This window comes from Condylura cristata, unplaced genomic scaffold, assembly GCF_000260355.1.
Source record: "Condylura cristata isolate star-nosed mole 26May11 unplaced genomic scaffold, ConCri1.0 scaffold00009, whole genome shotgun sequence".
NCBI classification, from domain to species: domain Eukaryota; kingdom Metazoa; phylum Chordata; class Mammalia; order Eulipotyphla; family Talpidae; genus Condylura; species Condylura cristata.
In genome coordinates, this window is record NW_004567110.1 from 18,884,824 (window position 1) to 18,908,221 (window position 23,398).

General features: G+C 32.3%; 1 protein-coding gene across 1 annotated transcript in view; it reads left to right on the top strand.

Annotated features, from left to right (window-relative positions):
• The window catches only part of CSMD3 (CUB and Sushi multiple domains 3), a 764,662-nt gene that overhangs the window by 659,131 nt on the left and 82,133 nt on the right, over positions 1-23,398 (top strand). The window contains exons 38-44 of the mRNA XM_004679632.2: positions 335-439; positions 14,145-14,263; positions 15,660-15,729; positions 17,395-17,511; positions 18,157-18,366; positions 21,779-21,967; positions 22,648-22,825. Coding sequence (XP_004679689.1) covers positions 335-439; positions 14,145-14,263; positions 15,660-15,729; positions 17,395-17,511; positions 18,157-18,366; positions 21,779-21,967; positions 22,648-22,825 — 988 coding nt within the window. The remainder of the gene's footprint in view (positions 1-334; positions 440-14,144; positions 14,264-15,659; positions 15,730-17,394; positions 17,512-18,156; positions 18,367-21,778; positions 21,968-22,647; positions 22,826-23,398) is intronic.

Below are 23,398 nucleotides of genomic sequence, written 5' to 3' on the forward strand. Positions count from 1 at the left end.
CTCCGGGGCAGGCGGGGATCGAACTCATGAGGAAGCGGCTTTAGATTCTCAGTGCTGTGCTTTAACCCGCTGCGCCACCAGGGAGGGCCACTCTTACCTACTTTTAAAGAGAAATGTAAAGTGATATCAAAGGTCTTTCTCCTTGAGGATAGTCAAAGACAGTAACATGAAAGAGAAATATGGGAGAAATATTTTTATTTTAAAGTTCTTGAAAGAAACACTTGATTAAATGTAATTTCAGTAATAACCTATTGTCTGATTAGTAGTTAAATTGTTTAGCTTACAATAGCATTTATTCTGTGGTAATTGGTTTGTCTTTTGAATATCTTTTCAGGAACAACAATACCCCACCTTTTGAATAGTACATCTAATAATTTATATCTAAATTTTCAATCAGACATCAGTGTTTCTGCTGCAGGGTTCCACCTTGAATATACAGGTAAGTATAATATCATGTACTGTTTGGGAAAGTAAAAATGAAATTTATGTTAAATTACTTTTCTGCCTATAGAAATTAAATGTACTTTTTTTTAAAAGAAAAGATCTGATCATGTTTTAAATTTTGAAGTGTTCTTTTAGTTTCAAAATTACATGTATAAGTTTCTAGTGGTTTTCATCAGAACTTACAAGGCTTTTCATTTATTTATTTTGATAAGAAACAATTATAAACTCTACTCTCTTAGCAAATTTTCTAAGTGAGACCTATAATATTTATTTTTAAAAATGGGGCAGGAGAGAAAAGCACAGCAGACTGTGGTGGAAAACCTTGGGTGCTTTGATATGGAAAAACTATGGTGACCACACACTTGAGGAGAGAAAGCCTGTATTTGGAAAAACAAGATGGTTAAAAAATAAATAAATACATAACAAATAAAATGTATACCAACTATACACACATGTATTGGTCTATATATTTATACAAACACACTATATTGTTGTAAACTATGGGCATTCTGCTGTACACCAGATCTCTAGAATTTATTCTTTTTGCATAAATGAATCTTTATACTTGTTGAAGAGCAGCTTCTCTGAGCTTCTGTAAACCAGTGTTCTCCATTCAATTCTATTTTTCTAAAATGCCTCTGATTACATGAGGTATTTTGGATATCCCATGTAAGTGACATCAGATAGTATGTAGCTTCCTGTGTCTGACTTAGCAGAATGTCCTCCAGGTTCTTGAAGGTTGTGGTCTATGACAGTTACCTAATCCTGACCATTATCCCAGTATGTCCATAATCTGTCGTTTCTATCCATTGAGCCATTGATGGATATTTGGTATTTTACCAGTCTGGGTTATTGTGAATAATGCTACACTTAACACAGACTAAACATATCTCCCAGAGATCCTGATTTCATTTTCTTTGCATGTATATACTCAGAAGTACCACTGTTAAAACTTTATTTTGTAAAACATTGTTAAACATTTCTGCAGCCCCTCCAGTAGTGTCTACAGTTGCTGTACCAATTTTCATTTCCATCTGCTGCATACAAGTTCCCTTATTGCCACATCCTTACTAATACTTGTTATCTCTTGACTACAATATCTTAATGTAGTTTTAACCTATATCTTCTTGATTATTATTAATGTGAGCATATTTTCATGTATCTGATTGTCATTAGTTTGTCTTCTTTGGAAAAATATCTATTCAAATCCTTTGCTCATTTTCTATGAAGTTATTATTACTAGCTATTCAGTTGTGGGAGTTCTCTCTGTATATCTGCATTTTTGGTTTTAACTCTTTATTAGAGCCTAAGAAATAAGCAATAAAATAGTGTTGTAGATATTTATAACAAAACGGAATGCACAAAAATGATAAGGAAGGTCAGTAAATACTTCAAATAGCAGGTGAACATTTGCTGAGTTCTTATGAGTAAGCATGAGATTTTGTTTTTAGAGAAGGAGTAGGTATTTTCATCATTAAGACCTCATGTTCAGACACAGCCATGCTATGTGGATAGTTGGGGAAATGGCACCTAGTTCAGAGTAAGTGTATGGGAGTGGGAGAAGATTGAGTAAAGACATTTAATTATCTCTTAATAGAATTAAAATGAATAATACCTTCTGCTCCAATAATTAAGGACAAAATAATGAGCAAGTCATGGACATTTTAACTGTGCTGTTTACAACCTATCAAATAATAGTTATGAGACTACTGCTGGATCAAATGCTATATAGAGTAGTGGTGGTTGGAATATTGTCCAGCAGAACAGTCCAATTTCAAAGGCCATTTGATTGAGGCTCTCCAAGTGTGAGAGTACAGTAGTCTCTATAAAAGAAAACTGTTTTTAAATTAATATTAAAAAGATTGTGTGTGTGTGTGTGTGTGTGTGTATTTCTATCTTGATAATTAGAAAGCAAAATCTCAAGCAACTGATTACTGGGAAAACTAGTGTGTATATGTGTGTAGGGGATTTAACAGTGTAGTTTTATTATAGCCATTGAGAAGACACACACCCATTTTATTGCACACCTTAGTCTTTTTTTGGTCATTCTCTCAGATAAAGTTTTTGTCCACAGGGTAACAAAAGGGAGGAATCACAAAAGGGAAATCACGGTCTCATAATCACACTATGAATACCAGAAACAGATGCAAAATACATTAAAGTTTGCTATAAAAAGGACAGATTTCATGTTTTTTGGTTTTTGGGTTTTTTGTCTGTTTTTGTTTTAAGTTGTCTTTTTCTGTATTCCTGAGGGATATCTAAATAGTAAATGTTTCAGGTACCATGTAAGGTGTTCTTGTGTCTTGGGGAATGGATTTTTGGCTATGATTTCTCCTACCAATTGAGTATTTTCTCTATATGATTCTCCCACTCACTAAGGTTTACCCCACACACACATACACACACAAGCACACAAATCTAGATTCTCTGATGGCATAGTTACTGGACATATATGTCTTGCTTTTTATGTACTTCAAAGGTAAATGCTCACAAATCAGTTGATATTTATGGTGTAGTGTTCTTTTCTCCACGGAACTTAGATCATGACATTTTAACTTTGGAATTCCTGATGATGATGATGATGATGATGATGATGATGATGCAAATCAGATATCCCTTTGCCTAATCTATCCTTTCCACACTTTGGTTTCATTAATGTTTTTAGAGTCCTATTTAGTCATTTCATATTGCTTTCATGTTACTAAATAGATGACAACATTCTTTTACTTCTTATTCCGACAATGGCTTCTTGAGAGTTTTTACATGCACTAGATGCTTTACCACTTAATCCTGTGAAATACTTATAGATTTCCTTGATATGTCATACCTTCCTTCCCTCCTGCTCAGCACTTCCATCCCTCCACCACCTAACATGCTCCACTTCTTTTTTTTTCTAGCTAAATTTTAACAATACTGACATAATCAACCCATTCCAACTTGCTTTTTTCTTTCTCTGACTTCTGAAATCTCCTTCTTTCACTATCCTCAGTACCTGTGTAGTCATCAATTCAACAAATACTTGCTAAACACCTGTGTTTGTCAATCATATTTCACATAGTTCATAAACTACCTGGAATTTACATGTTAGAAACGTACGTAAAAAAGACAAAATGTGATAGATTAATAACCTATATAATATTTTACAAGGTAATTAACTCATAAAAATACATCCATAGAAAACTCAGGAATCAAGAACATTAGGACTACAGTGAAGGATGCTATGTTGTTTTAGGTACTTCATATATAGAGGTGACATTTGGACAAGGGGGAAGGAAGGCACAGCAGGAATGAGTTTTGTCCTTGTGCAAGGAAAGTGTCATAGAGAGCAGCCTGAGCAAACACCTAAAATATAAATATTTAAAACAGCAAAGAAACGAGAATGGAAGGAAATTAGGTGAGAGACAGAAGAGGGACTTGGGTCTTATACACTATTCTAAGAAGTTATCTTTTATTCTAACTGATGTGGGAGTCATTAAGGAGTTTTAAGCAGAGGAAAGACAGACTGACTAAAAAATATATTGGGTTGTTTTGCAGTTATCAATATTTAGTTAATTAACATGTTTTAATTATCTCTCAGAATGTTAAGCATTTGAGACTTGAGGGCAGTCTATTGCATATCTTTTTCTTTTCTGGTAACATATCACCAAATGTTGCTCTTTTATGTTCCAATAATGTGTGTGTGTGTGAAATTTAAAAAGTAAATTTAAAATTTATTTTTATCCAAAGGCGACTACTTACTTTACATAATTATAGCTTATGACATGGTTGATACCTAAAGGTCTGATTGCCAATAAGCTACCAATATAAAATGTATCAAGTTTAATAGATTCATTTGTTCTTCTCCTTAAAGAACTAGGAGTGAATTGAGAAAACTACCTTTCCTTGGAAGAAAAACTGTCTTTAACAACTTTGAATAACTTTATGTTCTCAGGTGTTAGTTTGTATTTATAAAGAATTTTTCTATCTCTGCGTGTCTACTTCTACATATATTATTTTCTTTTAAAATAATAGAATCAAGGAAAAATATTTAAAACTTTGCAAATTCTAATATTTGGGGCTCACACTGACTTGTCTATTCATGTTGGCTTTCAGTTTCTAGAACACCCAAAGAATAAGTTGCCATTAATACTAGAACACTCAAAATAGTAAATATTGAATGGTTGCTTAGTTCTTCATTGATAGATAACATCTCTGTCATCATTAGTGTAATCATTGTATCATCATTAATAATTTAAAAAGATAACATAATTCAGTTGCCTAATATATGTTAAAACCCATACTAAATATTTTATAGACATAAATATATTTAATCCCCCCAATCCTTGAGGTATATGTTACATTTAATGCTATTTTATGGATGGCAAATCTTTAGTTTAATTAATATGCTCAGATTTCCAGTCTGTAAAGTTAGAATGTAGTAAACGTGGGATGGGAACTCAGACCATTTGTTTCTGGCGCCTCTGATCCTATAACACTACAGCCCTCATTACAATTTCCTTCTTTAAATTTCTATCTCTCTATCATTTCCCAAATATACAAAAAGTCTACTTATTTATTCATCAAGTATTTATTAGGACACAGAAAATTCCTTCTAGAATCAGACTTAAGTTTGCTGAACATGTGACAAGAGGCAATTCCTAAGGCTTTCTGTAAACAGTTTCCTCATCTGTAACATGGGATAATAATGACATTGGTGTATTGTTTCCAAATAAATTAAGATTATCATGTAAAGTATGTTTTTCTCTTCCAGGTGCAAGATAAGACCTCACTACATCTCATCCTTGATTGTTCATTAGATGAATTTCTGTGATTAGAATTGTCAAGAGATTTTAAGTGTTGGAAGATTAGACTAAGGAGATGGCAGATCCTTCCTATCTTTTGTAGAAAAATGAGATTCATGAATGTGTTTCACTTTGGGATGAAACATTATAAGTTTTGAAGTTTGTTAAAGATTTATTTATATATGCATACAAGAACTTGGGTACATCAGAGGTGTGAGGGTGGGGGTGAAAGGATTCACCAGAGACAGAGTGGGGAGCAGAAGAGGTGGATTTACTGAAATGCACTGCTGAGGAGAGCAAGCAGGTGGGTGAGGAGAGGTCTGCTGTGCCATGTGAGTTAGTTCCCAGGTCAGAGATTGAACTCATGCTGCAGTGATTGTTGATAGCCTCATAGTGCTGTGCTTTAACCTCTTGCACCATCTGGGAGTTTTGAATTTTTGAAAGCCACTTTTATTTTGGAAATGCCAAAGGCATTGTATAAAGAAAATAACCCAAGGAAATGTGGTTGCAGTGATTCAGATGAGACATTCTGTTGGAATTATGGCGGCTATGTAAACGAGATCATCAAACAGTAGATAATGAGGTAAAATTGTAAAGAATTTTGGTCAGTTAGATTTAAGGGGTGAGAGACAGGAGTAGAGAGAGTTCTCAGGTTACTAATATTCTGCTTTCAGTTATACTTTATATTATATCACTTTCTTTGTGGTCATAGATTTGCTTAATCCCATTGGAGAGCTGGTATTTCACATTTTCATGTTATTTCTTTGGTTTTAAAATCTTAGTGATTAAATTAAATAAATCAAGATCAACATAAGTACTTTCATGCATCTGTAATAATAAGACCTCATATATTAGACTTTAGGAATCAATTTTTTTTTTCTATTTTAGCAGTTGATAATGTCAGTATGGGTATGTTCTTTAAAAGGTGAAGCTTGTATGGGAGGCACATATGATGATGCCTGCAAAGTAACAACAAAAGTGATACATGTATATACCACATTTACTACTTGTGTATCAATTTTGGTCATATTCTTCAAATTGCCTACTTTTGGAATTTACAGGTTTTCCACAACTAAGTTGTATCAGGTCTACTTTTACAAATTTCAGATATATAAAATGAAGTGATAAATATCAATTTGGATATTTTAAGCATTTTTTTCTGAAACTAATGTCTGTTGATTTTAGCATAATATCTGCTAAGTTATCTGTTACCTATCTAGCAAATTACATAATAATTAAACAGGTAGACAACATTACTATAAAGTTAATAAAAAGCATCAATTTTGCTTCTGTTAGTAGCAAATGGGATTAAACATTCAAGAGAAAGAATACAAGAAGAGTGAAAAGAGGTATATTTGCTAGTAATTTGAGAAAAATGAGGAAAATGGGGGCAAACATACCAGAGTTACAAAATTTGAGTGACACACATCTCTCTGCTCAGTAGAGATGGAAAATTAATCAAGCACACATATGGAATATTTTGATGTTTTCTTAGTTGAATTATTTTAAGTTGACCTGAAGTTGCATCATCTTTAGTATTGGGAATGTGTGCTTGTTAGTATTTATGTGAATAAATGTAGTTGTTCTGAGTTAATAACTTCTCTCCAATATATTTCTCAAATGAAGTATAAAATTTTCATGTCTCTTGATGCACAAGATCACTGGGAAATGGGGATTAGTTCTTGAATTGATAATTTCAGTTTATATTGTTTTGTTAATTGCTTCATATTTTTTTTTCCCTCAGAGCAATATTGACATTAAAGATGTGTGAAATGTGGAACTGAAAATAAAGAAATGTTTTATTATAGAACATGTCTCATCAATAATTAGTACACACATTTTATACATAAACACCAGTTTCCTGTTGATTTTTAAAATGATTGTATACTATATATATATATGTATAAAATTTTATATATATATATATAAATGATTGTATACATATATATATATAAATGATTGTATACATATATATATATGTATACAATCATTTTAAAAATCAATATATATATATAAACCTGGCTTTAATGACATGTTTTATAATAATACAGGTCTTGCTAGGGAATATGTTCCTAGTTCATGAAATGTTCCTACTTCATGAAATGCCATTTGCCATTAGGTCTCTGCAAAGAGTGATTACTTTTTTTTTTTTTTAAGATTTATTTATTTATTCGTACAGAACTGGGGTACAGGCCAGAGATGTGGAGGGTGAGAGGATTCACCAGAGACAGAGCCGGGAGCATAACAGGCAGATCGACAAAATACACTGCTGAGGGGAGCAGCGGGTGGGTCAGGAGAGGTCTGCCTCGCCATGTGGTCACCTCCGGGGCAGGCGGGGATCGAACTCATGTGGAAGTGGCTTTAGTTTCTTAGTGCAGTGCTTTAAGCCGCTGCGCCACCAGGGAGGGCCAAGAGTGATTACTTTTAGTTGTTCTGCCATTTGGAGCCTGGTAGAAGCTCATCAGTTACAGTATAGAAATGACTATACATACATATATATATATATATGTATGTATGTATGTATAATGTCCTTCACGTTTCTTTAAATTCATTGACATTGAGGCACACATTTATTTATCTTTAAAGATTTATTTATTTACTTATGCATACAACATCTGGGGTATAGGACAGGGAGGTGGGGGGCTCGAGTCAAATGGGGCAGCAGAGGGCATTAAAACTGGCCAAGGGTTAGCCCTCCCTGGTGGCACAGCCGGTTAAAGCACAGCACTGAGAATCTAAAGCCACTTCCGCATGAGTTCGATTTCTGCCTGCCCTGGAGGTGACCACATGGTGTGGCAGACCTCTCCTGACCTGCCCGCTGCTCCCCTCAGCAGTGTACTTCGTCGATCTGCCTGTTCTGCTCCCCACTCTGTCTCTGGTGAAGCCTCTCACTGCCCCTGAGCCTCTGGCCTGTACCCCAGTTCTGTATGCACAAATAAATAAATCTTAAAAAAAAAAAAAAAAAACTGGCCAAGGGCATTACCCAAACTGTTCACTGGTCAGTTTGGGTCTGAATTCTTCACCCATGAACACAATCACAACACTACTTAGGCTCAGAGAACAACAACAATGGAATTTTTTTTTAATAATGAGTGTAAAAGAAGAGTTACTGAAGCCAAAAAACGGCCCACCTGAAACAGTCTCCAGTGTTTTTTTAAGTTTTTTAAAAGCAATTAAGATGGCCCTCTTCCTTCCACTGAAGACACAGAGCTCTTCTCTGGAACATCAAGCCATGTGTCCAAGATGTTGTCTTCCTACTTCTACCAACCTAAAGCAAACAGCTGCCAGACTCTAGGGGTAGGTTCCAATTCACCAAAACAGAAGTTGCTAAAGGAGATTCTTCCAGAGCTGCCAACACGCCCCAGTGCAGCAGCAGACAAGTGACACTCCAAATATGAGCTGCAGTGGCTGAACAACTGGCACACAGCCCACACTCATGCAGCCTAGCAGGTGCCCAGACCCAGGTCTTTACCTTTCTTGCCAGATTGTAACAGCAGCAAAACCGTGAACAGTTACATTTGCTTGGTTGGCTGCCAGAGGGCTCCACTTTTACAGGCCCACAACAGCCTTCTGGAAGATTGGTACAGTGGGCGCCAAAATCCACCCAGTCCAGTCGCTGACGGTCTTAAAACTGCTGAATTCCCATAACTGAGTGAATCTGGGGCTGTTTTTCCAGTCCCTTTTATTTGTTTTTGGTGTTGTTTATTTGAAAATATTTATTTATTTATGCATACAAGAACTGAGGTGTAGGCTAGAGGTGCTGGGGTTGTAAGGATTCATCAGAGACAGAGTGGGGAGCAGAACAGATAAATTGATAGAAATACACTTCTGAGGGAAGCAGCAGGGTGAGACAAGAGAGATTTGCTGTGGAATGTGGGTCATCTTTCTGGTCAGAATCAAACTCATTCCATAATGACTGGTGATAGTTGATAGCACTGAGACTTTAACCCTTGTGTAACCAGGGAGTACCTGAGAAACACATATAAATCTCCCGATTTGAATATTCTAAAAGGACCATGGGGCATCCTTTTGTAGCTTTTAATTTTGGTACATTTAAAACATGTACATGTTTTAGAAATAAAATTTCACACAGTGACGGTGTTTGCAAATTCCATGCTGTTCAAATCTCAGGACTCATTCTCTCAGGAAAGAAAAAGTACTTGTTACCATCATGAATATATTTTTTTCTCCTCCCACCCTTGAGCATATTCATGATATATGAGAAAAATAATTTTGCTATAAATCTCAAGAAAACTCAGGTGGTCTGAACTGAACATCTTTCTATCATATATAATGGATAGAGGTTTGGTATGTAAATCCAAAAGCATAAAATGTCATAAAATAGCAAATAATCAGAAACATATCCATTTAGCTATAGCTTATAGAAGTAACAAAAGATTCAATTTAGCACAATAGCTGTTTTACTACTTCTCATCGTTGAGCAATATGCTTAAGAATTCATGCATTAGGTTTTAATGAGTTTACTTTTATAATCACTAAAAATGGTCTCCTCCCTTGGGCTAATTAGATAATTGATTATTTGAGAAAGATCGAGATTCTAAGATTAATTATATTTTTATTGAAGCTAAATTTCTTATTCTAACTAATGTGCCCAGGCACATTTACTCATAAAATATTAATTGTAGAAATACCTTCTGCCCAAATTAAATTATTTGAAACTTCTAATTTCAGTTGCCGTTAACTCAGAATATATTACACAAAAATACATGTAATTGATCTTTCTAAACACATTTCCTTTCTTAACCCAATAAGGCCATTAGAGATTTATAAGGTTGTTTCCTCTTTTCTTTTAATCAAAATTTGTTTCACAATTATCTCTTACCACTTTGTGTTGATGATTTAGAGATGGTTTTAGCCTAAGTTTTTGAATTCTGCAAATATTATGCTTTTTTGTATTCCTTTTTTTATTTTTTTAATTATGTCTTGATCTAATAACACTGCTTCTGGTCTTCTCATTTTATCATGATGAAGTCAGTATTTTTGTTATGTTTAGAAGAACCATTCTGTTTTGAATCATTCACATAACTCAACCAACTTAAATTATTGTCAATTTGTCTTGACATATTTTCTTTCTTATTCCTAGGGTATTTTGTTTGCTGGATCTTAAACATACATAAATATACTGTCGTGATACAATATAACAAAATTTATTTTTTCTGCCTCTCTTTTCAGTTTAATTTCTGCTCCCTTTCCAAAAATTTAACAAGAAAAAAAAAAAAACATCAGTTAGGACTTCATTCATATAATTCATGCATGCCAATTTGTGTATCACAGTATATAATTGCCTTCCCACTCATTATAAAGAATTGATAAAATATCATTTGTCTAGACTTACGTAGGTGATATTTTATGAAGTTACTTAATCAAAAGTTGATCTTTATTTACTGTAATTGTATTATCCACCTCTTTTTAGCCAGCAATCTTCCAGCCAGTTTCTTTAGAGAGTGGTTATTTATGTTGCTGTTGGAGCTTTGTTTTTTCAACATCTGTCATGATACACAGAATATAATAGATGCTTGTAATTAAGGATTACATGGTACTCATAGATCTGATTTCAGTGAACATTTTGTGATTCAGACTTACCTTTATAGGCTAAACTCTGATAATTATTATAGATGAATACTCAGGTAAATGTTAATTAAGTTAAGCATAAGTAATTAAATACATGTATCCCTAAATTACCACGGCCCATCAAGGGCTCTAATTCATAATTTTTCCTCCTAAGAGGGTATCCAGAAACATTCAAGTTACAAGTTACTTTGTAGTTGGACCAAGACCCAAAGCCTTCAATGACACCAATATTGTGCTGTGGTTTTCCTGTGTTTTCTTCACATCTTAAGTCCGAGTCTTTAATTAATTTTGAGTTAATTTTCATCCATTTCCTATATTTTAAATATTCTAGCAGAGAACATCTTTGTTCTCCAAGGACATTATTTTGCATAATTTTACTCATGGAGATAAAACAATTCATTATTTTGTTTGACTGGGTTAAACAAGGGTGATACATTTTAGCATGTTAATAAAATTTCTCTTATAGTGATTTCTACAAATATTCTATTGGTTTTGTCACTTCTAAGAAAGTGATTTAATAATATCTTCTTTAATAATTGTTAAAGAAGTTAATTTTAAACTATAAGCATTCAAGTGCTTATGTAAATAAAAACTAACATTTGAATTTCAACATATTTAACTATTTCTGTATTATTTTCTTTATATACATTTAAAAAAACTGCAAAATGATGACTTCTCTGTCTTACCTGATTACTTCATTATCTTACTTTCTTGCCTGAAACAATCCTATCCCACAGCTGGCTGATCTGACTCAACTGCTCTCAGAAAAAAACAGAAGAAAGTGTGTTCTGTTCTTCTAACTGTTTCATTTAATAGATAAGTGATTGTATTATAAAAATAACTCATGTTCATTGTAAAGTGTAGAAAAAATTCAGGAAAGGACCTATGGGTCACCAATAATTTCACAATCAAGAATTATAACCGTGGCTAAATGGTAGTGAAATATCTCCTTCCGTTCATTCTTCTCTGCAATTATTTGCATATAAAGTTTTTATCTTATAAAATTGTTGTTACATAATTTACAGGATTTGTATCAAAATTTTAGTTAAAACTCATAAACATTTCACTCTATATATGTCATGAGAAGTTTTCTTAAAAAACATGTCTCAATATTCAGTGTCATTATTGTAACATTTTTTATTGTAACATGCATTTATTTATCTTCCTGTGGGAAAAGGAAATCACCACTTCTGAATATTAATGGTTTTCTTTGCATATGACCCTGAGTGGTATACTTGAGAGAAATAAAAGAAATAAATGTGTATAAAATTTGCCATTCTCAGTAATGATGATCTTACTGCTGAAGAGTAATAAATGTGCTGTTCAGGGATTCCCAAGAAACTACGTTTATACCAAAGGAAGTTGAAATCATAGTGAGAAGACATATGTTTATATTATAATTCCCCTTGGGGGGGGTTATGCAGTAATTCCTGAACAGGGCTCTGTATATCAGATTAATTGAATGTGTAAGGCCCATTAAGTATAATAAATTAATAAACGTATGCCCTCTTGGATTTCAAACTAAGCTGGGGAAATGAATCATTAATCATTACAATTTTACAAGTAGGTCATAATTTAATGGTAGTTATTCCTTGTCCATAAATTGAAAATTACTAAGATTTTGAGTCATATTAAGAGCACAAAGTAAATGGAAACACCAGGTAATGGAATTCTGCGCATAGACTCCCCTTATCTCTTTAAGAACCACCTTTGATGTGTTCCCAAATAGGCACTCCGATCCTTGCTTTAGTTGCCTTAATTACTGTTCTAATTATAACTCTAACAAAGTCACTATTTAAATGATTTTCTGTTCTTACTTTTTTAAGATTTATTTTTATTTATGCATACAAGAACAGAGGTGTAAGCCAGAGATGTGAGGAGCAGGGGAGTGAGAGGATTCACCAGAGACAGAGCAAAGAGCAGAACAGACAGATCTATGAAATGCACTGCTGAAGGGAGCAGTGGAAGAGGCAAGAGAGGTCTGCTGTGCCAGGTGGTTCAGCTCCTGGCCTGGCAAAGGATAGGAATCATGCTGCAGGCGCTGCTGTAGATTGATAGTGCAGACTTCATATTGCCTATACACTGGGGAGGCCCTAATTTTCTATTTTTAAATGTTGCCTAGTTAGACATGATGTTTAATTACTCTGACCATTGTGTTTTTAGATAAAAATATGTTCTATTTACAGAATTATTTATAGTTATTAGGAAATAATCAGTGTAGGGAATCACTTTATTTCCCTACTGTTTATTCATCCATACACCCAGTGTTTATTGAGTGCTGTCTGAAGAAGCCATGTTCAACTCCCATTCACAGAGAGAAGATAAATATTGAAGAACTGATTACACAGTTTCTTGTTTGTCATTAGATTATGCTAGGTGTCACGAAGGAAATGTACAGAGTGGTACTGTGGACACATCTCTATAGAGGAAAATAATGTAGTCAGGGAGCAAAGGAATTAAAGAGGCATTGTTGTATTTTAGGATTTAGGTTTTAATGTCTTTACAAAATGAATATGTATGTGACTTTGGAGTGGTGATTATTCCCATTATCTACTTACATACGCATCAGATTTGTTTTAAAGTATGAATTACAAATAAATGGATAACAAACATCGTCTTTTTTGAAGATGAAAAGATTTTCATATTAATATATCCCCATGTTAGAAAATCTGTTTTGGCACAAGAATCAATTTTTAAGTCTTTAAGTGAATCATTTTAGGAAAACCATTCATGTTTAGTATGCTTTTATTTTTTTATGTTGCACAATAAATTGCTAATGTTAAAATAATGATGTTTCATAATACTTTTCTGGTCTCTGAACTACATGTTTTCCTCCTGTCTGATTATAGTATGTTTGGGAAACCAATCTTTCTTATATTGAAAAATTGTAGAAATAAAAAGTACATCAAAATATAGCTCACATATAAAGAACATGTTCTGTACAAAGGAAGAAGGAATTGGGGGATGTGGCTGAAATCCCCAAAATTGTTAACTCATTTTACTAAGATGTTTTGCAAACTTCATTTCATTTTACTTAAAGACCTTTTAGAAATAGATGTTTAGTTTGTTTTATAGTAAAAGACAATTGAGATGGAATGTGAGAAACCAAGTATGAGCATAGCTAGTGAGCTTCTGGTTAGTGCCATGAAAATTTCAAAGGAATTTTTTTTTATAGTGAAATTTCGAAGTACATTGTTCTAAAAACCAGCATTTCCTAATGTCTCAATGTAAAATCTAGTTTCAGTGATACCACTATTCAATTTTAGTAATTTGATATACACGCTTTAAGCATATTCAATGTAGTTATACTGTTATTATTATTATTAGCAATAGGTTTGGATTCCTGTCCTGAGCCACAAACTCCTAGCAGTGGAATTAAAGTTGGAGACAGATACATGGTTGGTGATGTGGTGTCCTTTCAGTGTGATCAAGGCTATTCTCTACAGGTGAGTCGACTGCAAAATTATACTTTAGATTTTTATTGCCCTTTAAGAATATTTTATTTTATTTTATTTTTATTTTTTTATTTTTTTTAAATAAATCTTTTTTTTTTTTTTTTTTTTTAAGAATTATTTATTTGTGCATACAGAACTGGGGTACAGGCCAGAGGCTCAGGGGCGGTGAGAGGCTTCACCAGAGACAGAGTGGGGAACAGAACAGGCAGATCAACGAAGTACATTGCTGAGGGGAGCAGCGGGCGGGTCAGGAGAGGTCTGCCATGCCATGTGGTCTCCTCCGGGGCAGGCGGGAATCGAACTCATGCGGAAGTGGCTTTAGATCCTCAGTGCTGTGTTTTAGCCCGCTGCGCCACCAGGGAGGGCCCCTTTAAGAATATTTTAAAACTAATGATTAGTAATACACAAATTATAAAATGAGATTTATCCTGTGTTGCAGAGCTTAATTCTAAGTCAAAAGCCTATGACATATATATGAGAGATATTTCTGGAACACACTAAATATGCTTTGTTTATACTTTACCAAAAATTAATTTTGAGTCAAAATTAATACTCACTTTTCTCTGTAGTCACATAGGAAGTGGTAAAATACTCCCTGTAATGTTAGGATTTGAAAGAAAAAAATGAAGTGCAACTTAAAGCATTCCTAAAATTTTCATGTTAATAAACTCCCCAAATTGATAAAAATTAACTTCTAATATATTTTGCCATAGAAATAGATTGGCAATGTTTGTTTTAAGCCCACATATTTACATTTTTGTACATTTTATGGAGCGTTTCAAATTTATGACCTTACAAAAAATTTCCCTAAATAATAGACCTATTAAGCAATTAAGACAAAATATTAAGGCAGAAAGTAAATAAATTCCGTAGAAGAAGCAAATTTAAAAATTAATAATGTATAGTCTTTAAAATAACATCACAAATCACTAGTCTCAGAAGTGCAATGAGATCTTCCTCAGCTATAAATTTCAATTTAAAATGTAATACACCTTAATTGACTTATTTTAATATCTTTATAAAAGGACATTATAATCATTCTTTAATGTTTCCCATCTTAAACATTACAGAAATTTACTATAACTAATGATATACATGACCACTTCACTTATACACTGTTGAAGCATTTTGTATAACATGTTTTGATAGAAATGTGTTAAAACTGCCATCTAATGTGATAATGAGTTTCAGTTTTTCTACCTAGACTATATTATAGTGAAAATAAGACAAATACTTTAAGTTATACTACAATTTCCAGTAAAAGTATAAAAAATAAAAATGCCAATATGTATTTTTTAAGTTTGCTTTCTCATTAGTCACTCACTATGCTATGTTTAATTTAGGCTTTTCAAAATGTTCATTGCACTGAATTTTTTTGTTTACTTAGGGTCATTCTCACATTACATGTATGCCTGGACCTGTAAGAAGATGGAATTACCCAATCCCTATTTGTTTGGGTGAGTTAAAGAACTAGAAATTGCTTATAAAATTCATTATATTTAAAGATGCATCCTGTCTATAATGTTGTCCAAGGATACAGTTTTCAGATTTTTATCAAAATACTTTGAGATAAATGTATCACATCTTATTTTTCCTCTCTGAAGTATAATTTTTCCTTCTTAATTTTAAGTTTCATCCACACTTAATATCAAAGGATATAAAAACTTGACAATTAATTAACAATTTAAAAAAGGTGTTAGATTTGTTAACCCTAAGAGTATTTTCTTAGAATGACAGAAATCCCATAAGTCAAGAAAACAAGTATCCTATTGAGCCAAAGTAGCTGAGTAATTGAGAGACTACCACAGGAATCATGAGACATGTGAGTTGACACTAGTCTTGCCAAGTAATTGAGATACACAATACATGAAAGGACACTTGTGTGTGTCTTGTGTGGTTTGAAAGTGTTTCCTGGCTCTCTGTTCAAAATCTCTATATTACACATATAAGCGAAACCATCCGATTGTAAGTATATCTATATTTCAATATAGTAATCAGATTTGAAAGAGGGATTATATATCAATTGATTGCAAAATTGTATGTATTTATAAAATATATACTCCTGGTTATAACTACTTGATACATAATTCTAGTCACACAGTAAAATACAACTGTCAAACAGGTCTATGAAAATCATACAGAATATTTCTAATTAATTTTCCTTTGCAATGTATTACCTGAAATTTGAGTATTGATTTGTTTCTCACATAAGAAATAAATGAATATCTAAGTAAGTACTGTATATAGGTAGTTTTTGATTGGTGTACATTCTTGAAATGTTATTTTTAAACCTACAATTGATAAACATGTGTTTTAGTCTTTCTGTAATAAAATGATTTAAAAATGCATATTTAGGGGATGGATTAACTTTAAAGCACAGTTGTTACTTAGTACATGTTGAATAGTTAAAGCTAATCAGGTAAAACTTAAAAACTCATTTTTATAATCTTTACTGAGTTGATCAATTGCACATCAACATAATAGAGATTACAAAGTATGCATATTGGTAAATTCTGTTTAAATTTTCACTTTGGGGCATTCTTTCTAATATTATTTTGTATGTTCTATTCTTTGTCTAGATTCTCTTAAAATTACAGCTCACATGTTGTATGTCACTTTCTCATATGTTCTGATTAGAGACCAACACTTTATTTTACTTCCCCACAAAAAGAGGAAAACGTGAAAAGTTTATAAAATTAGTTCTCCCTTGAAAGCAGTACTTAAGGAGGATGTTAGCCTGGTTTTATTCTAAATTGCATTATCTTTGGAATGAGTGGATGCATTGCTCCAAGTACTTAAAGATGAGAAATAAACTGCCCGCTGTGGTAATGGACATGTCCTCCTGATTTGATTGTATTCACTATACACAACTACTCTCTGCTGTGCCATAATTGATTTAGCTTGTATGTATAGCAAAAAAATTGACTTATTATGCTATTTTAGAAATGCATTTGTCAATTGATTATATATGATCACTGTGTGTGGTGAATGAAAATTGAAAATATTCAAATTTATATCAAACAGTTTAAACTCAGAGACTTGATTAAAACTTGAAATCATTTCAGTAATGCAGTGTAGTGTTTCTCTGCTCTGGCTAATGTGGGACCTCTATAATCTTGCAGCTCAATGTGGCGGTGCTATGTCAGATTTCAGTGGTGTGATTCTCAGCCCTGGGTTTCCTGGAAACTACCCCAGCAGTTTAGATTGCACTTGGACAATAAAATTGCCCGTAGGTTTTGGTATGTATATTAAAAACAAATGAAACAACTTTAAGTAGCATTAATGCATATTTAAAAGAACTATCAATGAATAATAATAAGTTTTGAAATATTTACAAGTCATAGCTTACTTTAGGATTCCAGTAAATACAAGTATGTAAATAAATGGAGGAGTGAAATTGGCATAACTATTGTTTAAGCCAAATATATTACATCTAGACTATTTGGATAATTGGCAGAATATGGTATTTTTTTGAATTTGTTGAAAGATTAATAGAATAATAACTTTGTGATATTTTCAGTTAATATGTATAAAACCTAAGTTAGATGTGTATAATAAAGATTAATTGGGCATGATAGTCCTGTATAATTAATTTAGTAATATGTTTCTTAGTGTGGTAACCAAACAATTCATTAATTATATACTCTGTTGAATGTATCAAAATTGTATGTGTTAATGAGATTTTGTACTTGAAAAGTAGTACAGCTTTCTAGTGTTAGATACAAGTATGCATGCCCATGCAATATCATTTACTTCTTATGATGTAATTATTTCCTGCAGATAAGAAAACTATTCTCCATATCTTGAGACCATCTCTCTGATAGGTGTTTGTTTAATTTCTATTTCTTTTTTTTTATTACTGTTTTTGTTTTTTTCCTCTCTAGGTGTACATCTCCAGTTTGTAAATTTTTCTACAGAAACTATACATGATTATTTGGAAGTAAGAAGTGGATCATCTGAAACTAGTACTGTTATTGGCCGACTAAGTGGTCCTCAAATACCATCTTCCTTATTTAGCACGACCCATGAAACCAGCTTGTATTTTCACAGTGACTATTCACAAAATAAACAAGGATTCCACATAGTCTACCAAGGTGAGAGGGATAAGAGAAAGTGAATGCTAACTTAGCCCCAAATTGCTGTCAGAAATCTAAATATTTGCTATACTGTATTTTAGAAAAAGTAAGGATCCTAAATCAAAGGAATCCTCAATAGGGCATTTTTTAAATTATGCATATTTTTTTCTAGGGAACTATATAGTGGAATTATATTTTTAAGAGACATTACAACAATCCTAACCATGGGAAAAATTTGGACTCAGGTAGAGTTAGAATTAAATCTTGATTTTCATTGTTCAGTCTAATATGACCTAGGTTCAGACTCTGTTCTTTCATTTGCATGATGAAGCTAGCACAGAAACCTACCAACTAAATTGTTTTGACTTTTATATGATTAAAAATGCATGTAAACTATATATTGTGATATATATGATTAATATACCACTATACTTGAGCTAAATTACCACTACACTAGTACAGGTCTGACAATTCTAAGATTTAATAAAATGTTTAAAGTTATGCTGTAGTATACAGCTTACATCCACATTAATCAAAGCTATTTAGAATTTGATTAAATTTAAAGGATTCTGTGAGTGAGGTGAAAATTTTAGATGGATGATCTTTGACAACCAAGATCTTTATGTGTGTTCATTTACGTACTACTGCAGTTGTCTGTAGCAGTAAAGGTACAATAAAGAAAGCTCGGGAAAAATCATTTGCTGAATAAAAGTTGGTACTCAGAAGAAAATTTAATGTTAATTAAAGCAGACAATGTAACATCAAGGTACATGGGTCTAAAAAATTAAATCAGCATTATGTGTGTCCCTTAATATGAGTGCTAACTCACCTAACATTGTTAATATAAGAGCCATTTGTACTACCTCTTGTTGAAGAATTAACCATGTTCCTGAAGAAATTATTTCAGAGTTTGTTAATTGATTATGTTTTCTTTTCTGGCTGCTAGAAGACTCAGAGCCATTTTTGCATCTTCTTTAGCAAGTGTGCAATGCCTTTGTCAGGCACTTTGCTATGTACCTTAAACCTGGCTTCATTTCCTTTATCCTCATTGTCCCTCTGACACTCAATGGTCATATTTGAAAGATCTAAAACATGAACTTGAATTTCCTAGCATTGTTTTTCATGAATCTAAAAAAATTACTTAATATAAACATAAACCTGTTTTACTTTTACTACTGTAATTGATATATTAATCCTGTTGACACATATCACTATTTATTACAATGTTAACTACATATGTTAGTGAGTTACTTTGAATTTTAAAACTGTCCCTGTTTCTCTACATGTATATAATTGAACTAGCTATATATTTTAGAAGTAGGTTAATTTATAGAGATTCACAAATTCAATTTATTTTAATTGATTTTGTGAAAAATCATCAAGAATTTTATGAAAAATACACTGCATACTATTAAGTGTACTCTTCTAAAGAACTTGATACCAAAATTAATGTCAATTTTGGTACCAAAATTAATAGGCGATATTAAGTTTGTTAATCACTGAATTATCTGTGATATTATAAAAAAACTTTCTCTTGAACATTTAAAATATAGTTCCTATAATTCTTTATTAAACTAAAAAAGTACAGAGTAATAAAACATTGTACAAAATATCATTGTACTGTGCATGTATCTAGGACCATTGTCATATTCAATATTATCTTTTAAATGTGAATGGTTTTATTTAATAGAATAATATATTCCAATTCTTAAAATTCAAAGGGTACATACTTATCTTAAATTTCAGTATGGACTCTTGGATTTATTTTTTTTTTTGCCTGGATATTAATTCAAATGAAAATAAAGAGTGGAGCAAGAAGATACAGAGTATATACACAATGGAATATTACACAGTGATCAAAAAGATAGCATCATGCCACATGCAGCAACATGGATCGAGCTGGAATGGCTAATACTAAGTGAAATATGTCATAAAGGAAAAGTTATATACTAAATTATTTCAGTAATATGTGGAATAGAGAGAAGCCAAATTAAAGGTCAGGCAAAGACAAGCTTATAAACTAACCATTGAAAGTTAAATATAGAACTAAAACATCCAAAAGGAGTGATGGGGAAAGTTTAAGAACAAAGAGGGGAGGAAACACAATGGATTATGGTGGTAGACTATGGGCAATTTTGAGGTGGGTATATTATGGTGGTGATTACTTAGGGGGAGGTGCAAATGTTACCTCAATTTAAAGTAAACAAATTTATATATTTTGAAAAAAATGCTAAGCATAGCACCACCTCCCTGGTGATGTAGTGGGGTAAAGCACAGCACTAGGAAGCTAAAGCCACTTCAGCATGAGTTTGATCCCTGCCCCGGAGGTGACCACATGGCGCAGCAGAAATCTACTGACCCACCCGCTGCTCCCCTCAGCAGTGTACTCTGTCAGTGGACCTATTCTGCCCCCCACTCTGTCTTTGGTGAATTCCCACACCTCTGGTCTGTACCCCAGTTCTATATGCATAAATAAATATTTTTTAAAAAAATACTAAGAATAAAAGCTTGTAAAGATTTTTTTTTTCATTCTAAAATCTGTAACTTAAAATATTATAATTCCATTTTAGGAAATGAAAGAAAATTTAACATAATCCCTCGTGTAATTTTCTAATGGAGAATCTAGTTTTGTAGCAACTTAGTGTCTTATTGATAGTAATTTAATTTTATTTATTATAATAAAAGTTTAAATTTCCTTAAAATAAGATAAATTCCAAATCATTAAACTATATGAGTGTATAAATTATTCATATGTAAAATTTGCTCAGCAATGGTTATTAAGATCTTGCTATATAAAAGTAAGACTTTAAAAAACAATCATAAACAATACAAATAGGAGCTTGATTTCATGGACTGTAAGATAAGAGGAATATGAATCAATACACAGTTATACTACTATAGTGCACAAAATATGATACCAGAAATGTAAAGTTTATATGAAAAGGAAGGTTGATTTCTAGTTATTTAGATTATTAAGTGTTAGAAAAACTCAACAAAAGGATTGTTGTTTCTTATAGAGAAAATTTAGTAAAATAAAATTTAGAAAAAATCCGAATTTGACTTACATGTATGTTTGTTTTACTATATGTTCATGTGGTGTAACTAGGAAGTGATTGTATTCCTGGAAAAATAATCTGAATGTTTGATTAAAATTGTAGCAGTATGAGTACATTACATTTTTATTAAAACATACAATTTAGATATTTTTCAAAAGGAGTGATAAAACTGAATGCATTTTAATGTATCATTTTAAATATGAAATTGAATATATGAGAAGAAACTCATATTATCCGTGACATTAATTATAAACCCAAACTACAGTAAAAATATAATCAAGACTGCATCTATTTACCAAGTTGTAGATAATACCCATCTGTGGTCTTGCAAAATTCAGAAAGTGAAAATACCTTTCTTTTTTTTCCTTTTTCAGCCTATCAGTTGCAAAGCTGTCCTGATCCACGCCCATTTCGAAATGGCTTTGTAATTGGTAATGATTTTACCGTGGGTCAAACAATTTCTTTTGAATGTTTCCCTGGATACACATTAATTGGAAATTCAGCTCTCACTTGCCTGCATGGCGTGAGTCGTAATTGGAATCATCCACTTCCAAGGTGTGAAGGTATGATTCTAATTTGAAATATCTTTTAGGGGGCATTATTTTAATTAGTCTGTTTTTAGCACTGCTTGTCTTACTCTTCCAATAATATGTGAAGTACAAAGGTTCTCTTGCAGTTGAAGGATCATGGCTAGTACCCAGATCAAACCTCCCTAATACCTCTAGTGAAATAACTCTTTTATCTTTACTGTCAGCAGTCCTAAACTTTCCACTTTAGAAGTGAAATTAAAGTTGATTGACACTTTAGAGTTCCCATGAGCATATGTATGTGTGTTTTATATGATTCTCATGTAGAAAACTTAACTTAGATAATACTTCTGAATTTGGGTTCCTTTCCTCCAAAATAACTATAATGCCTTAAACTTATGAGGGCTAATATGTATACATGATATAAGACAAAAGTTGAATAGTGTATGCATTGAAAAAATATTTAAACAAAAATAAAACAATGTAATGTGTTAATCTAGTGACAGTTAATTACTGTGTAGCATACCTCACATGGAAAAAAAATAAAACTAATTATATATTGTTGTGGATGCCAGATTCATTTTATGCATCTCAACAGAGGTAAAAACACAGCACAGATACATTTTATCCTAATTAAGAGGTCTGAAGTATTATCATTCCCTTTAGAGTCAGCTTCTTGTTATTTTATTATAACACATTTTTTTTTCTCTCTTTAGCACTTTGTGGAGGGAATATCACTGCAATGAATGGCACCATTTACTCTCCTGGGTATCCTGATGAATATCCAAACTTTCAAGACTGTTTCTGGCTTGTAAGAGTACCTCCTGGGAATGGAATCTACATCAATTTTACTGTCCTTCAAACAGAACCAATCTATGATTTCATTACTGTATGGTAAGCTAGAAAGATTGTTATTTATTGATTGAACTATACATAATAGTGAAACACGGGAGAATGAAAAATTTATCACAATTCTCTATGTACACTGTTACTTGAATTTATATAACTAAGGGTGATAGTATGTGTTTTGTTCATGACATAGAAAAGAGAAATAGGTTCTAGCCTATTGTCTCATAAGGTAGCTAAACACCAAGAACAAAAGCTTTAATAATGAAAAGAGATTTAATTTTTTTAATCAAATTAATGCATTAAAATCAAAGTTTAAGGTAAGAAAGTTCTGTATTTCAAAAACAAGTGAAATTTAAAGCCCACATTCAAGTAAGTTATTTAAAATAACTGTTGGGTCTCTGTTATGATTTATTATAAAATATTTACATCATCCCCCCCCCTACTGATTGAAGCATCTTTATTCAAAAATATCTTAAAAGAAAATTTCGGAATTAATTACTTACAAGTATGAATTCTAAGAGCCCTTCTAAGCTTATTAGCCTATGATTCTATAGATTGTATGTAAAGAAATTAAAGGGCATAATCCTAAAATAGTTGAATGAGTATGACTTGTAGTCA